The sequence below is a fragment of the Myotis nattereri genome (genome assembly GCF_964212035.1).
Source record: "Myotis nattereri genome assembly, chromosome: 2".
NCBI classification, from domain to species: Eukaryota; Metazoa; Chordata; class Mammalia; order Chiroptera; family Vespertilionidae; genus Myotis; species Myotis nattereri.
In genome coordinates this window covers 179,704,354-179,724,106 of record NC_138076.1, presented here as the reverse complement: position 1 = coordinate 179,724,106, position 19,753 = coordinate 179,704,354, and the positions used below count along the sequence as shown (strand labels likewise).

Sequence of the window (19,753 nt, the reverse complement as noted above, 5' to 3'; positions counted from 1 at the left end):
TGGACACTGATCGTTGTAATGAGATATTTCTAAAGTGCTTTATAGTTTTTAAATGTAAGGATTTCATACAGCACATTTGGAAGAGTAGCATTATATTTTACAGTGCTTTTGAGTGTTTTAATCTTTCCTTAATTTTGCCTTTACACTTCTGCCAGCTTCTGGATGTAGATTGTATCTTCTAAATAACTCAAAGGGTTTTCAAATATTTCTTCTTAGTTTTCTTCCAAAGTAGGTCAGTTTAGATTTTATATCTAAGTTGCAGATGGAAAATCTGAAGTACAGGAAAGTTAGGTAATTTACCAAAGTTTTAATAATCAGTGGCAGAAGTTAAGTAAAAAACCAAGGTTTTCTGAAGTCTAGTCATTACTCTACCTATCAGATGAATAAAGGCTAATAGAGGCCTATTAGGTACTTTCCAGTTGGCTGCATTCTTTTAAACATGTAATCAGGTCATTTAATATAAAGGCTGTAATTATCATCTGGTGATTGAAATGACTTATTCAGAGTTTTAAAAAAAAGATTCAGTACAAACTCAGAAACTCATAAAATTCCCCAAACAGTCTCTCTTATTAAGTACTTGCTTGGCAGTGTTGCTCTTACAGTGTGGGATGTTGGAATTAGTCCATGATAGAAATGAAATTACCTCAGTAATCTTATTCATTTTGTTTAAATGTCAAATTGTTCTTTACTTTTTTTAATCCTCACCCGAGGATATTTTTTCATTGATTTTTAGATAGAGTGGAAGGGAGAGGGAGAGACAGAGAGAAACACCAATGTTAGAGAGACATCGATTGATTGCCTCCCGCATGCCCCCAACCAGGGCCGGGAGCCTGCAACCGAGGTACATGCCCTTGACCGGAATCAAACCTGGTACCCTTCAGTCTGCAGACTGACACTCACCACTGAGTCAAACCAGCTAGGGCTCAAATTGTTCTTCTTCTTTTTTTTTAAATATATTTTATTGATTTTTTACAGAGAGGAAGGGTGAGTGATAGAGAGTTAGAAACATCAATGAGAGAGAAACATCGATCACCTGCCTCCTGCACACCTCCTACTGGGGATGTGCCTGCAACCAAGGTACATGCCCTTGACTGGAATCGAACCTGGGACCTTTCAGTCTGCAGGCCAATGCTCTATCCACTGAGCCAAACTGGTTAGGCTCAAATTGTTCTTAATTGCAAAGATATTCTCTTTCCCTTCCAGGTGTCTGAGTATTGATCTCTCTTAAACAGTGTGTTTAGGGAATGGTATGAGCTGTGTACACTTATTTGCTACCATATAGTTAGTCCCAGATCTTGTAAAGTCTCTCTAACCCAAAATGACATTTTTCTGACTCTGATATTAAAGCCTAAAAGGGAGCTAAATAAAATACCTACTATAAGAAAATTGTGAGCTTGGGGAAAGTGTTGTTGGCAAAGTACCTTTCACTCTTCCTTAGACCATCATCTAGAAGAGCTCCCGGGTCTGCCTATGATTGTGAGCAGTCTCTCTTGCAGTCCTGCTTTTTTAGAGAAAGTACGGATCTCTGAGGTCTAATGTGTTTGATCTATGGAGCCGACTACATTTAGCTGTTCTTAGAATGAGGCTGTTTAAGGAATGAGATTTCCATTGAGGGAACCTGATAGTGCCTGGAGTTTTCATCCCAAGCTTGAGCCCTCCCTCTATCACACTAACTTAATAGGAATAGGGCAAAATGAAATCCACTACCTATCTGTGGAGTCACTCATTACTGAAAGTTGTGTAGAGGCTGGGAGCTATTTCCTTTCCTTCTAAGGTTGTTGTTTTGGGTTTTTTTTCCTCCTCAATTGAGGCCCAAGTTTATATCTCTGTGTTGTGGAGATAATGGGTCATGTTCCCACTGCTGAGAATTTCTTACTGTGACCCAGGTCTCAGACCCAATTCCACCTCCTCTCTAGGCTAGCTGTCTTGCCTGAAAATGAGGACAAGTCTGTACCTCTTAACATTTCGTCACAGTGGCTCAGAAATCACATAGAAGAAACATGAATTATAATAAGAACCCATTTAAGGATGACCTAGGCTTTTGGACCTGTTTTATCTTGAGGCCGTATTCAACTGAAAGACTGTTGACCATATCTCAGTTTTCTCTTAGAGCTTTTTCAGAGCTTCTTTTAATTCCCTTCAGCTATCTTTAGTAATCTTCATTTGGAAGTGAATAATATTATCTATTGCCTTTTTGAAAACAGTATTGCTCTGGGCCCTCTGAACTGTATGGTGTTAGTTGGTGAGGAGGAATTAAAACAGGTATGTGCAAAGCTATAATAAGCTTCCATCAAGTCACAGTTCCCTTTTAACTGAACAAACTGCTCCCCACCAAACCTGAACTATTCAAATTATTCTCTTAAATTCCCTAATAGGATTCACCTAAGAAGAAAAGGGATGAGAGCTGATGATACATGTATAAAGTCCAGAGTAGAATCTGTTCTTCCATTTCATGTAAACTGAGAGTGATCTAGCTCAATAATTTGGTTTTGTCTGGTAGCATGCATTACAATGAGAATTTACTTGCAAACTTATAATTGAGATAATTTTTTTAATTCTCAGATTTCTGCACTGAGTGGCCAGCTGCACTAGACAGTGATGAAAAATGTGAGAAGCATTTTCCAATTGAAATTGACACAGCTGATTATGTTTCAGCAGGACCATCTATTCGAAACCCCAAAGCACGTGTAGTAACGTTAAGGGTAAGAAATGGTTAAAACTGATACATATTTATTATAGAAAATTTAAACAATATAAAAAGTGTTTTGAAGTATAAAGTAAAATTACCTATAATTCCACTACTTATAAATAACCACTATTGACTGTGAGGGCTCAATTTAGTGTATGTGCAATCCACCTTTTGTATATTAATGGGATAATACTATTTCTCATTTAGTAATATGAATTTAAAATTTCCCAAAGATATTAAAAATTCTTTTATATTATATTTAATAACTACATAAGATAGCATCTAAGTGAAAGTCTGTTGTGTACCAAGAGAGTGTTTGAAGCTGGAGTGCAATGTTGATCTATCAGACATGGTCCTTTTTCTGAGACTGAAGTGGGAGATACAAACAAGTAATTCCACAACATAGATCTACCATAATTTGTTTAAATTATCCATATTATGGGACCTTTAGACTTTCTGATGCTTTTGATATATATTATAAACGTTTTTTTGATTTTATATTATAAACTCCTGCAATGTAACAAATACAACAGGAAATGTAACAGATACAACACTAACAGGTTGTGAGAAAGCCTGTTTTTCTGTACCCTCACCAACCTAGGTATTATTATTATTACCTATTAATTTTATAGTAAAAAAATAGATCTTTTATTTAAAATTTGTCTCTGTATTCTATGAGGGTGAGAAATTATTCCTTTGTGAAAGCATTTTTTGGGGGGGTCATTTGCCCTTTTTGATGGTGTATTGATTTTTTATACTAATTTTTTCTTTTTATTAGCAGCTCATTTGAGATATAATTCACATACTGTGGAATTACCCTTTTAAAGTGTACAATTCAGTGGTTTTTAGTATATTCACAGAGTTGTGCAACCATCACCACCACCTAACAGAAACTTTCATCACCATGAAAAGAAGCCCCATTTCCGTTATCAGTCATCCCCCATTATCCCTCTTCTTCCCCACCCCCAAGACCCTGTTAACTACTAAAGTACTTTCTGTCCCTGTGGTTTGCCTACTCTTGACATTTCATATAATTGTCTCATACAATATGATTTTGGTTTGCATTTCCCTAATAACTAATGATGTTGATCATTTTTTTCATACTTATTGACCATTTGTATATCTTCTTTGGAGAAATCTATTTAAATCCTTTGCCCATTTTGAAATTAATTTTTGTTGCCATTGTTCAGTGTGTTTTTTTTATATATTCTGGATACCAGTTCTTTATCAGATATATATCTTGCAGATTTTTTTCTCGCATTCCATGGATTGTTATCTCACATTCTTTTTTATTTTTTTTATTTTTTATTTTAATTTTAATATATTTTATTGATTTTTTACAGAGAGGAAGGGAGAGAGATAGAGAGTTCGAAACATCGATGAGAGAGAAACATCGATCAGCTGCCTCCTGCACATCTACTGGGGATGTGCCCGCAACCCAGGTACATGCCCTTGACCGGAATCGAACCTGGGACCTTTCATTCCGCAGGCCGACGCTCTATCCACTAAGCCAAACCGGTTTCGGCCATCTCACATTCTTGATGGTGTCTTTTTAAGCACAGAAGTTTCATTTTTTTATGAAGTTTAATGTATGTATTTGTTGTGGGCTTTTTTTGTTTGTTTGTTTTTGGTGTGGTGCTTTTAGTGCCATATGTAAGAAACTGTTGTATAATTCAGAGTCATGAAGATTGAGTCCAATGTTTTCTTCTAAGAATTTTATAGGTTTGTCTCTTACATTTAGGTATATGAATTACTTTAAATTAATTTTTGTATATGGTGTAAGGTAGGGGTCCATTTTTTTTCCTTTTTTTATTTGTTATAATATTTTTAAAATATATTTATTTATTTCAGAGAGGGAGGGAAGGGGGGAGAGAAATAGAAACATCAGTGATGAGAGAGAATCATGGATCAGATGCCTCCACACTGGGGATTGAGCTTGCAACCTGGGCATATGCCTGACTGGGAATTGAACCCTAACCTCCTGGTTTATAAGTCGATGCTCAACCACTGAGCATTGTTTTTCTTTTTGCATGTGGATATTCATATGTCTCAGCACTGTTTGTTGAAAAGATGATCCTTTCCTCATTGAATTATCTTGCCACCCTTATAAAAAATGGCATAGTTTATTTTTTTAACTTTTCACTTCTCTATTTTGCCAAGTTCTCTTTTTAACCTTTTATTATATAAAATTTTTAATGTATGGAGACATAGAGTTAGTATAATAAACACACATGGCACCTTTTGACAAATTTAAAATATCGAGTGCTTCATGTACTGAAATACATGTGTATGTTTTTGTGGTTTTTGTTTAAGTATTTCTTTAAAATTACTACTACACTAAAATACTTAAGTGTTATATCTATAAATTAAAAATATTTTCTTACATAATTCCAATGTAATTAATTAGTACAACTAACAAAAGTTTGAGTAATTACTTAATGTTATTTAAAATATCGACTCCACACTCAAATTTTCCAAATAGTCTCACCAAAATGTTTTTTTATTTTTATTTTTTAATATATTTTATTGATTTTTTACAGAGAGGAAGGGAGAGAGATAGAGAGTTAGAAACATCGATGAGAGAGAAACATCGATCAGCCGCCTCCTGCACATCTCCTACTGGGGATATGCCCGCAACCCAGGTACATGCCCTTGACCGGAATCAAACCTGGGACCTTCAGTCCGCAGGCCGACGCTCTATCCTCTGAGCCAAACCGGTTTCGGCCAAAATGTTTTTTTAAATAGCTTTTGTTTAAATCAGAATCCAGTCAAAGACTAATGCATTTGCTTGTAATGTTTCTTATGTCTTTTTAAATCTCCAACAGCAAAGGACCTCCCTACTACTCTTTTTACTCCTCATTCCCCCAAGGCATAGACTTGTTAAAGAGATAGGTATTTTATCATGTAGCATTTCCTACCTCAGTTTGTCTGAATGTGTCCTAATGTCATTCACCTTATTTCTCAATCTCTTATATTTCATACTAGAGGCCTGGTGTACAAAAATTTGTGCACTCAGGGGGTCCCTAAGCCCAGCCTGTGCCCTCTCACAGTCTGGGACCCCTTGGGGGATGACCACCTGCTGGCTTAGGCCCGCTTCCCGGGGGATTGGGCCTAAGCTGGCAGTCAGACATCCCTCTGGCAGGCCGGGAGCCCTCAGGGGATGTCCACTTGCCAGCGGGGAGCAGGCCTAAGCTGCAGTCGGACATCCTTAGCGCTGCTGAGGAGGCGGGAGAGGCTCCCACTACCACCACTGTACTGGCAGCCATCAGCCTGGCTTGTGGCTGAGCAGAGCTCCCCCTGTGAGAGCGCACTGACCACCAGGGGCAGCTCCTGCATTGAGCGTCTGCCCCCTGGTGGTCAGTGTGTGTCATAGTGACCAGTCATTCCCAGTCTTTCTGCTGTTAGGGTCAATTTGCATATTACCCTTTTATTATGTAGGATAAGTGGAAGTTAGCTGTAAAGAACTGATTAGAGTACAGTAAGATATTTTGATGGGGACACTTGGTAGATGTTGCCATGTATTTTATATTGTAGTACATGAGAGGGCACAACGTTTGGTTGCCTCATTCTTAATATGCTAAAACTGATCTCTTGGCTAAGAGGCTGACAACCTGATCTTTCAATTGTGAAGTTATCTGTTTTTTGCTTTTCTCTTGAACAGGTAATCCTTAGGTGGATATATTCAGTAAGTTTTGATCAAGTAAAACCATTACTCTTTTTGATGTTCAGGGTATATCCTAACTTTGGCCTGTGGTAACTCTTTTAAGTTGGTTCCTGTGTCCTTTTTTAGAGTCCCATTTGCATTGGAACATTTAGGATCATTTGTGCTTATCTTATATGGCTTTGGAGAAACATCAACTCCCTGCTCTCATTCACCAAGGGAATGCCATATGCCATTGCAGTTGCAAGTCTCTGCTCTAGTAACTTTTAAGTTAGTCCTTGAAACCACCATTAGTTTCCTTCGTTAAAGGAGTCTTGATATTCACAACACATCTTTTTAACTTAGTACGAATGGGGCAGTTACCGATGTACTTTTTTTTATTAAATTTTTAATTTTAGAATAGCTTTTAGACTTACAGAAAAGTTTCTAGGATAGTACAGAGTTCCCCTATATTTCACACCAAATTTCTCCTGTTGTTAACATCTTACATTACTATGGTATATTCATTACAACTAATTAGTCAATTTTGACACATTATTCTTTAATTCCATACTTTATTTGCATTTCTTTACTTTTATCCTAATGTTCTTTTTCTGTTAATAATCCTATCTGGGGTACCACATTACATTTAGTTATTGTGTTGGCTGTAATGATTTCTCAAAATTTTCATGTTTTTAATGACATGGACAGTTTTGAAAAGTACTAGTTTTCTGGAATGACTTCCATTTAGATTTGTTAAGTCTTTTTCTCATAGTTAGACTGGTATGTGTTTTAGGGAAGAAAACCGCAGAAAAAAATGCTATTCTCATCACATGATAACAAGGGTGTAGGCTCTTACCATGTCTTAGCCTAGATCACCTGGCTGAGATCGTATTTGCCAGTTTTCCCCACTGTAAAATTACTATTTTTTTTCCTTTCCATACTGTACTCTTTCAAAGGAAGTCACTTTTCACAGCCCACACTTAAGGAATTGGGAGTGATATTCCACCTTCTTGAGGGAAAAATATCACATAAATTATTTGGAATTCTTCTATATGGGAAATTTGTCTATTTTCCATTTATTTATTCATTTATTCTGTATTTTAAATCAGAGCATCTAAGTATAGCAAAACTTTGTTAAAAATCTCTGCAACCATTTTTACATTATATGCTAACAAATAGACTGTAATTTTTTTAGTGATACAGCTGTGATTGATTTCTAATTTTCCCTTTTTTTTGCTAGGTTTTGGTATCAGGGTCATGGCATCTTTATGAAAAGAATTTATGAAGCTTTCCAGCCTTTTTTTATTCCACAGAGTAATGTAAATGTCATAGCAATATATTTATGCATTTAGAGAAATTGAAAATATTTTATAATTACGGAAGACAATATGTATTTACTGTATAAATTTTAGAAAGTCTAATAAGCAAAAGGAAAAGAGAAAACTTAAAATTCTACTCTGCTGACATCATTCCTTCGACTGACAGGGTAATATAAAGTGCCTATAGAGTGATGATACCTGATACATTTTTAAGAACTTCATAAACGTTACTTCTCTTAATAATAATGATAACACCAACAACAATAAACAGCTGTTGAGCTCTGTATTAGATGATAAAAGGAGAATCTCTGAACTCAGAGTCAGGAAACTAAGTTTCACCTTACTTCCTGTGGGCCTTAGTCTTCAGTACTAGAATAGACATCTAAATTCCCTTTTAGTTTTAAGTTTGCTTATTTTATCTCATAAAACAATAACCTCACTGCTTTATTTGAAGTATGCCACCAGATATCACTTATATCATATCATGCTCCCTTATGTCCTTTCCTCCTGACTCATGTCTGCCGTTCTGGGCTTACTTCACTGTACCCACTGACTGCTGGGGCTCAGTGTGGTGTCCTTAATGGTGTCATGGAGTTCAAAGCATGGCTTAAGCAACATTGTGAAGGGAATCAAATATTATAAAGTATTATTTAGAGATACTCAAATTTTTAAATTCAGAGAAAGATGGTACATATTTCTTGATATTCTAAAAGTAGTTCCAAATTAAAACTACCTTAATATTTGTATAGGACTTTACTTTAAAAGTGCTTTCTTTGCCCTAGCTGGTTTGGCTCGTGGATAGAATGTTGAAAAAATGTGGGCTCGATCCCCAGTAGGGGCGTGCAGGAGTCAGCTGATCAATGATTCTCTCTCATCATTGATGTCTCTCTCTCCCTCTCCCTTCCTCTCTGAAATCAATAAAAATATATATATTTTAAAATGCTTTATTTAATCTGATTTATTCCTAACAAAAATTCTGGATCCTTTCTGTTTTATACATGAGGAAACAGGAAAATCAGATGAATTGTTTAAAGTCAGTTAGCCAATAAGTAGCAAATCTAGAAGGCAAACACAATTCTTGTCTTTTGTGTAATACCAGAGTTCTTAACTAACTGCACTGTTCTTATAGAGAAACTATTTCACACACTTAGACATTGCTCAGTTAATATAGCTCTTTTAAATATGAACATTTGAAAAAACATACATATATAATAACCACAACCTCCTATATTAAATGTCAACATTATTTTGGTTATAATGTTAATAGTACAGTATTGATTCTTTAAAATATAGCACCTTCAAAAAAGAAAGGCCTATAGATTCTTTTGAATTTTGGAAAAAAGAATAATGACAGATGCCACTCAACTTCAAAATCAGATCATTATCCAGGTTAGACTCCAGTTTTGCAGTGCCTTTGAGTGCTAGCAGGTGGCGTGAGTGCACCACACAGCTGTGCCTAAAATGTTCATGAGTTTCTAGCATAAACTCTATATAATTTTTGAACATTAATATGTTAATGTAAACAGGTTTTAAAGCAGTTGTTACAATATTGATCAACATTGCTGCCATTTTTTTGACTTCTTCTCATATGAAAAGCTAGAACTCTTAAATTTTGTAAATGCTACATTTTAAAATTTATTATTAAATATGATTTCATCGAAGGGAGTTTTAAAAGGGAAAAATGTCTACATTCTCACTATCCTAATGTAAAAACCATTCATTTCTTTCTACTGTATCTATACATATGTGCATATGTTTTCATAATTATGATCATAATGTAGGTCCATTCTATGGTTTTCTTATAAATAATTCTCCATATTTTTAATAAACAGCATAAAATTGTATATCTTACCAATCAAGCTGATAACCTGGTTGTTGATACATATTCTTTCCAGGGGACTATGGAAGTTCACATTGTCTTCAACATATAACCATTCTATTGGATTGATATTTAATAATCAGTGTTCTTTTAAGACTGCATTTGCATTTATTTATTTGTTTTCTGTTTTCTCTAGTTCAAATAAAAATTCACAGTGCTTAAAAAAACAGTATAGCCAAAACCGGTTTGGCTCAGTGGATAGAGCGTCGGCCTGTGGACTGAAAGGTCCCAGGTTCGATTCCGGTCAAGGGCATGTACCTGGGTTGTGGGCATATCCCCAGTGGGAGATGTGCAGGAGGCAGCTGATCGATGTTTCTCTCTCATCGATGTTTCTAACTCTCTATCTCTCTCCCTTCCTCTCTGTAAAAAATCAATAAAATATATTTTAAAAAAAAAAAACAGTATAACCTCTCCTGTTTTCACTTATGTATTCATTCAGCAGATATGTGTTGCATGCTTTTTTTAAGTGGTAAGCCGTTGCCAAGAACAAGACAGACATCATTCTTACCCTGAAGAGTTTGCAGTCTAGTGGGAAAAATGGAAAAATGAATAAGCTCTTCTGTTATAGTGTCCTGAGGGAAGTATAGCGTTATAGAAGTTAGAGAAAAGAAATAGATGGGATTTCAAAATTTTATTTATTATTTAGCCTTTTTTCTTCATACAGTTATGACTCTTTCTTATTCTTAGTGTTCTCCATGGAAAAATAATCTGTGGTTTACCCTATTTAACCCCTAGAGTGCTGGGGAGCGCGATTGCGCTCCTCCTGTCTTTCGCCAAAAGTGCTGGGAGCGCTATCAAAGCTTCGAAATGGCGTCCAGTTCTAAGTCTGCTTTTATTAGTGATGATGATATTGCTAAATATGTCAGTGTAGTAAAGGTTTCCTTAAGTTTTTGAATATGTAACTTCATTTGCTTGCGATTCATAATTTTTTTCCTAAACTGCTGTAAAATCAGCAAAAATGCCTTGGCAATTTTAGCATAGTTCTTAGGATATTGGTTGGCACTCAAAGGGTTAACTGTATTCTAGTGTCTAACTTATTCTCCTATGTCAAGCCTGTTCATCTCTAGATAATACCTTCAGCCATGCCATAATTCTCTGCAAATTAACGAGTGTTTTCATTTAGTCCATCACTTCCCAAAATATGTTTTAAGGAAGACTAATTCCATGAGCTGTCCCTTAAAAAGTAGAATCTGAGGTCAAATAAATGTGGGAATCATTACATAACAACCCTGCATCTTGAAATTTCACAGTGTTTATTAGCATATTACCTCCTAAGAAATCCTATTGTAGGGAATCCAATTTAACTCAGCATTTCCTGAATGCATTCAATAGATAGTCTTTTTAAAGAAATAATTCTTAGGAGCCTGTGGGGCTAGATTTGTTATTTTGAGAAATATTGAGCTATGTTATTTCAAATGTTTTGATCCTTTGCTCCCTCCATGAGATCTGTAGCTTTTAAAATAAATGCCCCTAAGCTAGTTGGAATGATAGGGGTCTCATAATTGTATGATAGAAATTCCTTATGTTTTATCAATTTATTCCTATATTCCAACTTTACTATTACTAATTCAGTTTAATTCTGTTAGTTAATGCTACTCATAAGCAGCCTAATTTTACTTATTTAAGAGACATGCCATTGATTCTTTTAGGAAAGGTATGAATGCCCAGCACTTTCAAAGATCACCAAACAGTTTGCTCCCCCCTTTTCTTCCATGAGTAAGATCAGGCTTCATAATGCATGCTGTTGCTAACTCTGTATAGAAAGGAGTTTGAAAGGGATTCCTTTTGCTCATTTTAATTTTAATTTAATATTAATACTGCTTTTTCATTAGAGTATATGAAGTAATCTTTTTCAAATAAATTTTGTCTTGTATTTTTAAGGTTAAACTTTCCAGTTTGAATTTAGATGATCATGCAAAGAAGAAACTTATTAAACTTGTAGGAGAACGATACTCCAAGACCACAGATGTGCTTACCATCAAAACAGATAGGTAAAAGAAAGAAAAGTTCAGCCTATCGGCCATGTGTTGCTTTATTGTCCTCCCATACCCTAGCAGTCCTTTTTAAAGAAATTACATTGAAAATAAGGATAGTCTTTTATATCAATTTATATTAGCTTTGTTAGGTCAAGAGAAGTTGTCTAGTTTATATTTTTAATGTCCTCACACTGGCCTACTGTTACTGTAGGATCTTTATATACATGGAGAGGCTTGCCTGGTGAGTAAATTACTTGTTGTGATTTTTAACCTTGATTTTAATATATCCATGTATATAAAACTCAGAGAAGAGGTTAGAAGAAAACAAGTATAATTTGCTAGCAATTAATGCTTAAACAGGTGTTTACAGAGTCAAAGTATATAAAAATCTCATAGTTCACAATTAAAATTATTAAATTAACTAGAAATTTAATTTATCAAGGTACTTGTGTAAATTAGCAGAATTTAATACTAGCATAGCATTCATAAAAGTAGCATTAAATTTATATAAATGTATAAATTAAGTCACTTGAGGTAAAGAAAGATTATTATTATTGTTTTACTAAATGGCTACTTTATTTCTAGAATTATACTTTGGTTATTTATAAATTATGTCAAAATATAAAAGTCATGCTTTTAGAGAAAGCAATTGGGCAGCTATCCTCTCCCCCTTCTTGTCAGTTTCAGAGCATTTGGAAGTGTCATTACCACTTAGGTCTTATATCCTGCTTGGTGGTGGGAAGTAGCCTGACGCACATATGAGAGAGCAGCAGTATGGAGGTGGAGGTAGTGAATTACACAGATTATTCTTATTCTAAGAACAGTTTTTATAAAGCAGATAAGGAATATCTGAATGCAAGTTATTCTTGTATATTTAGTATTTATATATTTTGCAAATAATTCTGTGTATTGAATTTTTACTTCCTCCCTCTCTCTCTTTTTAAGGTGTCCTTTAAAGAGACAGAATTATGATTATGCAATGTATCTGCTAACAGTTTTATACCATGAGTCTTGGGTAAGTGATTGTGTGAATGTTTTAATCATTTTGTCTGTAAATTAGGTGATGTTCTGACCTTTCAAAACAGTCTGTGTGGCAAGTACTCAGTTGTGTGGTTTTTTTAAATATATATTTTTATTGAGTTCAGAGAGGAAGAAAGACGGAGAAGATAGAAACAGCAATGATGAGAGAAAATCATTGATTGGCTGCCTCCTGCACGCCTCCTACTGGAGATTGAGCCTGCAACCTGGGCATGTGCCCTTGACTGGAATTGAACCAAAATTGGCTAATTAGTCTTAGGTCTGCGGGCATGAAGGAAACTTTTTAAAATTACAGGTGCTTAGCCCCTATAGAATCAAAATCTCTAGCAGGGAGGCTCAGGCTTGTTTCATTTTAGACTCCACGGGTGATTCTGATGCTGAGCTCTGACTGAATAAGTTCCCTAGCTTTTGAGTGTTGCTAATAAAGAAACTGATTAGAAGGTGGGTATATCTCTTGTAAGATAATTTTTTTAAACATGTATCTAGTATTAGAGCTGAGGGTGCAGATGGAAATATGAATGAGAGGTCTAGAAAATGGAGACAGACATATGACAGAAAATATATTTTTGACTCGATGTGGTAGTAGGCTATGGCAACTGTTCTAGATTCCTGAATGGGAAAATGATACAGTGAGGGTGATGCTTCCCATGTCTCTTTGCCTTCAGGCAAGATTTCCTTTTACTTCTCATGTTTAAGAGCCTACCATGTACTTAAAGACTTTTAGGAAAGTTTGTGTTCTTTCCCACCCCGTGGCTGAAGTCATGAATGTGAGCATTATTATACTCTTTTCTTCCCTTACCTTCTCCCTTGATATCTAGTCACTAGGTCTTCTCAGTGTTAGCCTTTAAATATCTGTTAAACTATTTTCTCCTCTTCATCTCTACTGCTACTACCCAGGTATAGGTCTTCATCTTTTATCCCAAAAACTGCAATAGTCTTATTGATTTTCCTGTCTTATCCATCTTCCATGTTGCTGTTAAAGTAATTGTTCCAAAAAACAAGTCTGTTGTGTCATATTTCTTTATAACGTCCTTCAGTGATTCCCCTTTACCTAGGACTAAATGTAAACTCCTTTGTCTGTCTGTTCACAGTCATTGCTACCTCATTATCAGCTACTCAGGAAATGTGGGTTATATATCTTATACCTCAGCCATAACGAGCATAATGTGTTCTTTCATAACATTGCATATGCTGTTCTCTTTGCTTATAATCTTTTATTTTTTTCAAAATATCAGCCTTACAAATTCATATGAATCCTTTAATACATCTCAGATGTTACCTCTCATATGTTTCCTGTCCATCTTTTTCCACTCCTTCCTCATTCAGTTACTTTTATGGTAATTGTCTGTGTGCATGGCTGCCTAAGTCCATCAGACTCCGACATCACTGAGGACAAGGACTGTACATTTTTTTTTTATTGCTTAAAGTATTACAAAGAGTATTACATATGTCTCCTTCCCCCCCCCCCCCCCCCCACCTTGACAATCCCCCAGCCTCCCTTACCCCCCAGTGTCTTATGTCCATTGGTTATGCTTATATGCATGCATAAAAGTCCTTCGGTTGATCTCTTACCCCGCCCCCCAACCCTCCCCAGCCTTCCGGCTGTAGTTTGACAGTCTGTTCGAGGCTGCTCTGCCTCTGTATCTATTTTTGCTCATCAGTTTATAATGGTCCTTATTATCCATAAATGGGTGAGTTCATGTGGTATTTTTCTTTCATTGACTGGCTTATTTTACTTAGCATAATGCTCTCCAGTTCCATCCATGTTGTTGCAAATGGTAAGAATTCCTTCTTTTTTACAGCAGCATAGTATTCCATTGTATAGATGTACCATAGTTTTCTAATCCACTCATCTGCTGATGGGCACTTAGGCTGTTTCCAGATCTTCGCAATGGTAAATTGTGCTGCTATGAACATATGGATGCATATATCCTTTCTGATTGGTGTTTCTGGTTTCTTGGGATATATTCCTAGAAGTGGGATCACTGGGTCAAATGGGAGTTCCATTTTTAACTTTTTGAGGAAACTCCATACTGTCTTCCATAGTGGCTGCACCAGTCTGCATTCCCACCAGCAGTGCATGAGTGTTCCCTTTTCTCCGCATCCTCTCCAGTACTTATCGTTTGTTGATTTGTTGATGATAGCCATTCTGACAGGTGTGAGATGAAGGACTGTACATTTTATTCATCTTTCTATTTCTAGCATCTAGTACTGTCCGGCATATCAACAATCAGTAAAATTTTAAAAAAGTGATTTGGATTGAATTGAACTTCTTGACATATTAAATAAAAATTTAGCTGTGGTAACTGAAAGAATTGGCAATAACTTTTTATTCATTATGCATATTTATCTATTTTTTTATTATTTTCAAATAACTTAGGGAATTTTTAATGGTCAGACAGTTTTCCCTTATATAGCACAATGTCTTTCTTATAATCATGAGAAGTGGAATTTTACTGAGATTCATGTCCTAGGCAAAAGGAATTGTAAATAAGATGTTAGAAGATGACAAATGTGTGTTTTTAGTGGAACAGATATTTCTTTGCTTTCTGTTAGAATACACTGACCAGGGCATGAATTAGCTATTATTATATGTTGTTCTTTGTATTGAATTTATGCTTGCAAGGGGAAGAAAGAAATAGGTTCAAATTAAATTATTCTTTTGTTCTTTTTATATTCTTTTTACCATGTCTCTGTGTTCCCTGGAACATGTTGTTCTGCCACTAACAAGCAATGTGATTTGGGCACATTGTTTAGTTGCCCTGGGCTTCAGTTTCCTGCTCTGTAAAACAGATGGCATAACAGTATTACCTCATAGGATTGCTGGGAAAGTTCAAGGAGTTAATATATGGAAGGTGCTTAGAATAGCAAGTACTCTAATAGCTATTCAGATTCATCCCATGCCACTTTCCTTTTCGGGCCTGAATTCAGTCCCCTGAATGTACTGAGCTCTTCCGTCCTCTAGGCCTTTATCGGCTTTTTCCTCCACTGGGATCACAATCTTTATCTAACTGGCCTCTACTCAACACCAAGTCTCCTCCTAGACTGGCAGTTCCAGGCCAGCGCAGTGTCCGGCGCAGTAGTTGTGTAATCAATATTTACCGAGTGAATTAAAGTGTAAGAATCGAGCTGGCTGTGGAAAAGAGAATAGGATCTGTGGAATGCAAGGTGCTTCCTAGGGTGACTCTAGTCAGAGCAGGTTCTCTCACCGTAGAGGGAAGAAAAGAGAGACCATACACTATATGTATATGCATGTGTGTGTATAATATCCACCCTTATAAATTAAATGGTGAAGTTATATTCAGTGATTGAAGTATTAAAATAGGCATCAAATTCTTTGCCTAAGTGATCAGCTAGAGCTTACGATGGTATTTTTATTGTCCCCCAGTATTTGACTATGCTATTGTTTACACTTTAAAATTAATACATTCCAACTACACTTAAAAAAAAGAAACTCTTAAACAACTGCCCACTTTGAATCTTGGGTGTTATTTTAGAAGCTAAAATTTTGACTGAATTATAAGTTATACATCATAAATAAAGTTTAATCATAGCAGTGTTTTTAAAACGGATTTAGGACATGCATGATGTGTCACCAGTACTGATTGGTTATCCTGAGGTGGTAGGATTACAGGTTATTTCTTTCCTTTTCAGTAATTTTCATCTTTTCTGTGGAAGCTGTATATGGAACTGCAGCCTGCTGATACTATATCTGAAATCAGTTCTGGATAATTATTCCTTTAGCATTAACCCCTGTTATTAGAGGCCCTTACTATAACAATGAACTTTTGCTTAAAGACATTGAAGTTAAAGAAAAATGTGTTTTGGTGTGTTTTTTTTAAAGGAAACTTCCAGAAAGGCTATTTAAAGTCACAAATGTAAAAATCTTATTTCAAAATTATTATTAAATATGACATTCTGGAGATACCGCTTATTTAGAACTAAAACTGAGCCGTTTTAACTTTAATATTTTTAACTGAATGTGTCATGTTTCTAGAAATGTCTGCTATGTTTCTTCTTTCTTTTTTTTTTTGTTAATCCTCACCCTAGGATATTTTTTCCCATTGATTTTATTTATTTTTTACTTGGTTGAATTTTGTATTTTAGCAATATCCAGTGAAATTATCCTTTAAAAGTAAAAGGAGAGCCCTAGCCAGTTTGTCTCAGTGGATAGAGTGTCAGCCCTCTAACCAAAGGGTCCCGGGTTGGATTCTGGTCAAGGGTACAAACCTCAGTTGCAGGCCCAACCCCTGCGCAATGTGTCTCTCTTACATCTCTGTTTCTCTCTTGGATTGTCCATTGAGTGGATAGAAGTGGATAGTGGGGGGTAGAGAGAAAGAAACATCGATGTGAGGGAGACACATCGATTGGTTGCCTCCCACACTCACCCTAACCGGGATCAGGAATCAAACCTGCAACCAAGGTACGTGCGCTTGACCAGGAATCAAATCCGAGACCTTTCCATGTGGAAGCCGATGCTCTAACCATTGAGCCATGTTGGAGCTGTCTGCTATGTTTTAGTCTAAATCAGTTACATCTCATTGTTTCCCAGGTTTTGTCCTTTTCCTCCTTTTCCCAGTCTCTACCTCTCCCAGGTGATGCACTCTATCTTGTATACATACACTGCCAAGTCCAAACTCTTATTGTCAGACCTCTCTCCTGAGCACCGTGTTAGTTGAGACCCCCTGTTGAGAGCCATGGAAACTCACTCAAGCTGGCTTAAGCAGAAAAGATACAATTGCAAGGATCCCACAAAATCTCAGGAATGGGCATGAACAGAAAGGAGACTATGCGAGGGCTGTTTTTATTCTGTGGGCTCTTGCTCTACAGGCAGCTGCCTTTTTTTTTTTTTTTTTTTTTTTTTTGTCTGAAGACTGATTTCCTCTCCTCCTCCAGTCTATATGTCAGAAAGAGTGACCTTCACTATTTCAGAATCTTATAGGACTAGTCATCCCGGGAAGGGGGATGGCTGAGGTGAGGAAAAAGGGAGCAAAGGAACAAAACTAAAAACAAAACTAAGCTAAATTTAATTCTCTCTTTGGATTCAAACTCCAAGCGGGGGGCTCTGCTTCAGTCAGGCATTGTCCAGAACTGTGGCCAGATGGGCAAGTTAAATAGTCCTTTTTTTAAAGAAAAATACTACTATATTATGGATAAAATGATAGAGTCTGAGACTTCCTTCAAAATAATTTAGTGAAAGCATGATAAGGGAACAGTGCTTTTCTATATGCTTTTATAGAGAGAAGCATCTAAAAGAGTGGTTCTCAACCTTCCTAATGCCGCGACCCTTTAATACAGTTCCTCATGTTGTGGTGCCCCCCAATTTCATTGTTACAAATTGAACATAATTAAAGCATAGTGATTAATCACAAAAACAATATTATGTAATTATATATGTGTTTTCCAGTGGTCTTAGGCAACCCCTGCGACAGAGTCGTTCGACCCCCAAAGGGGTCGTGACCCACAGGTTGAGAACCACTGATCTAAAACAAGATTGGCTATGAGTTGATTTTTGAAACTGGATGATAGGTGCATGAGGTTCACAGTCTGCTGCCTTTACTTTTGTATTTGTTTGAAATTTCCTAGAATAGAGTTTTTAATATCAAAAACAAAATTGTATTTAGTAGAGTTAAAGAGCCTCATAAATTATTAGCTTATAAATTAAATTAATTTTGTACCAGTCTCAGCATTATCACATTTGAATAATGAGGTTTTTGCTTTAGCCAGCTCTGTTCTTAATTTCATCTGAAGGGTAATTTCAGCAGATGCCCAGTATGAACAAGCACATAAATGTACCTTTTACATAAAATGTATGGGTATGAATTAGTTTTTATCTAGGGTGCCTAGAGACATCGAGCTTCTCCTAGCTCTGCCCAGCATATAGTAGGTTCTCAGTAAATGTTTTTTTGAACAGGTGTCCCTTAGCAGTCACAAACCAAAAGGGAGTCTTGTCTGTTGAGCTGTTTTCTTAAAATTTGTTTAAGAAATCTTGTTTGTTTGTTTTTTGCTGTACATTTTCCATCATTTGAATTTTGCTGATTATCACCGTAGTATAATTTTTGAGATAAATGAAGACTGCTCCAGGCTCACATAGCCACCTGAGGTCTAAGGGAATCAATATTATGGCACATCACATCTCTAACACACCTTGGCAAACCAGTATAGAATTGTATATACCAAATGTCAGGAGAAGATAAATGTTGGAAATTATTATTACTTTGGTTACTTCCTGTTTAAGCATCTGTTTCAAAGCAGTTAAGAAAGTCTTGATAAATCTAGGTGAAACATTTTTTAAACCATTAAGTAGTCTTTTTTAACTTATTAATCTAGTAATCTATTAATGCCAACTTATTAATTACTTGATTAGAAATAAAAGTCTCTGAACGACTTATCCTCTAGCAGTCAAGAATGAGATAGAGTAACTATTTTACTTAATGCTTTATAAAATGTATTTGTTGACTTCTTAAATGAAATATGCTTCACTTGTAAATTACAATTATGAAGAAACCATGACATTGTCTTGAGACATTTAAAGTATTTCTAAGGGTAGATAAAACCATCTAGAGCATTTTTAAAAGTGGCTGACATTTATTTCTTCCTTAAATATTACAGTTAAATTTAGGTGGGTAGGATAATTTTTTCAGGGTTTTTTTTTGTTTTTTTTTTTAATGCACAAAATCAAAATTTGCTATTAGAAATTATTTGCCACAGTGTTGTGTGGGCAGGGCACACTAAGAAAAATTTTACATTATTTCCGTTCCCCTCAGGCAAGCCTAAAGCTCATTACCAGATAAGAAGGCAGCATAGAGTTGATTCTCAACCAGATATTTCTAGAACATAAGTTGAGGCATCATCTTCAGCCATAGATTCCGTGCAGAGAGGTGGGCAGACAGTATAGGGAGCTGTGAGTACAGATACCCTGTATTGGCTAAGGAATTTGTTGATCAGAGGAGACATTCTCCATCCTATTAGTTTCCCTTGGAGGAAAGTGGGTACTCAGTTTGAAGTATAAATGGAGGATTTCTTTTGGGGGGTTTCTGTGGTTGGGAGCCACTCTCCTAGCTTTCAGTGGGGTTTGCTGGATCATTGACATCCCCAGTGGCCTGTTTGCATTTGGTGGGGCTTCTCTCTTACCCTCTGAAGGACAGATCTCCAGTGCATTTCTCTTTCTGTGGGGGTGGGGATGGGCGGAAGGCATGGTGGAACTGT

The 19,753-nt window shown here is 36.0% G+C and overlaps 1 protein-coding gene across 1 annotated transcript in view; it reads left to right on the top strand.

Annotated features, from left to right (window-relative positions):
• MRPS35 (mitochondrial ribosomal protein S35) overlaps nucleotides 1-19,753 on the top strand; it is a 34,777-nt gene that overhangs the window by 12,291 nt on the left and 2,733 nt on the right. Inside the window, exons 5-7 of the mRNA XM_081082693.1 lie at nucleotides 2,563-2,702; nucleotides 11,412-11,521; nucleotides 12,452-12,521. Coding sequence (XP_080938819.1) covers nucleotides 2,563-2,702; nucleotides 11,412-11,521; nucleotides 12,452-12,521 — 320 coding nt within the window. The remainder of the gene's footprint in view (nucleotides 1-2,562; nucleotides 2,703-11,411; nucleotides 11,522-12,451; nucleotides 12,522-19,753) is intronic.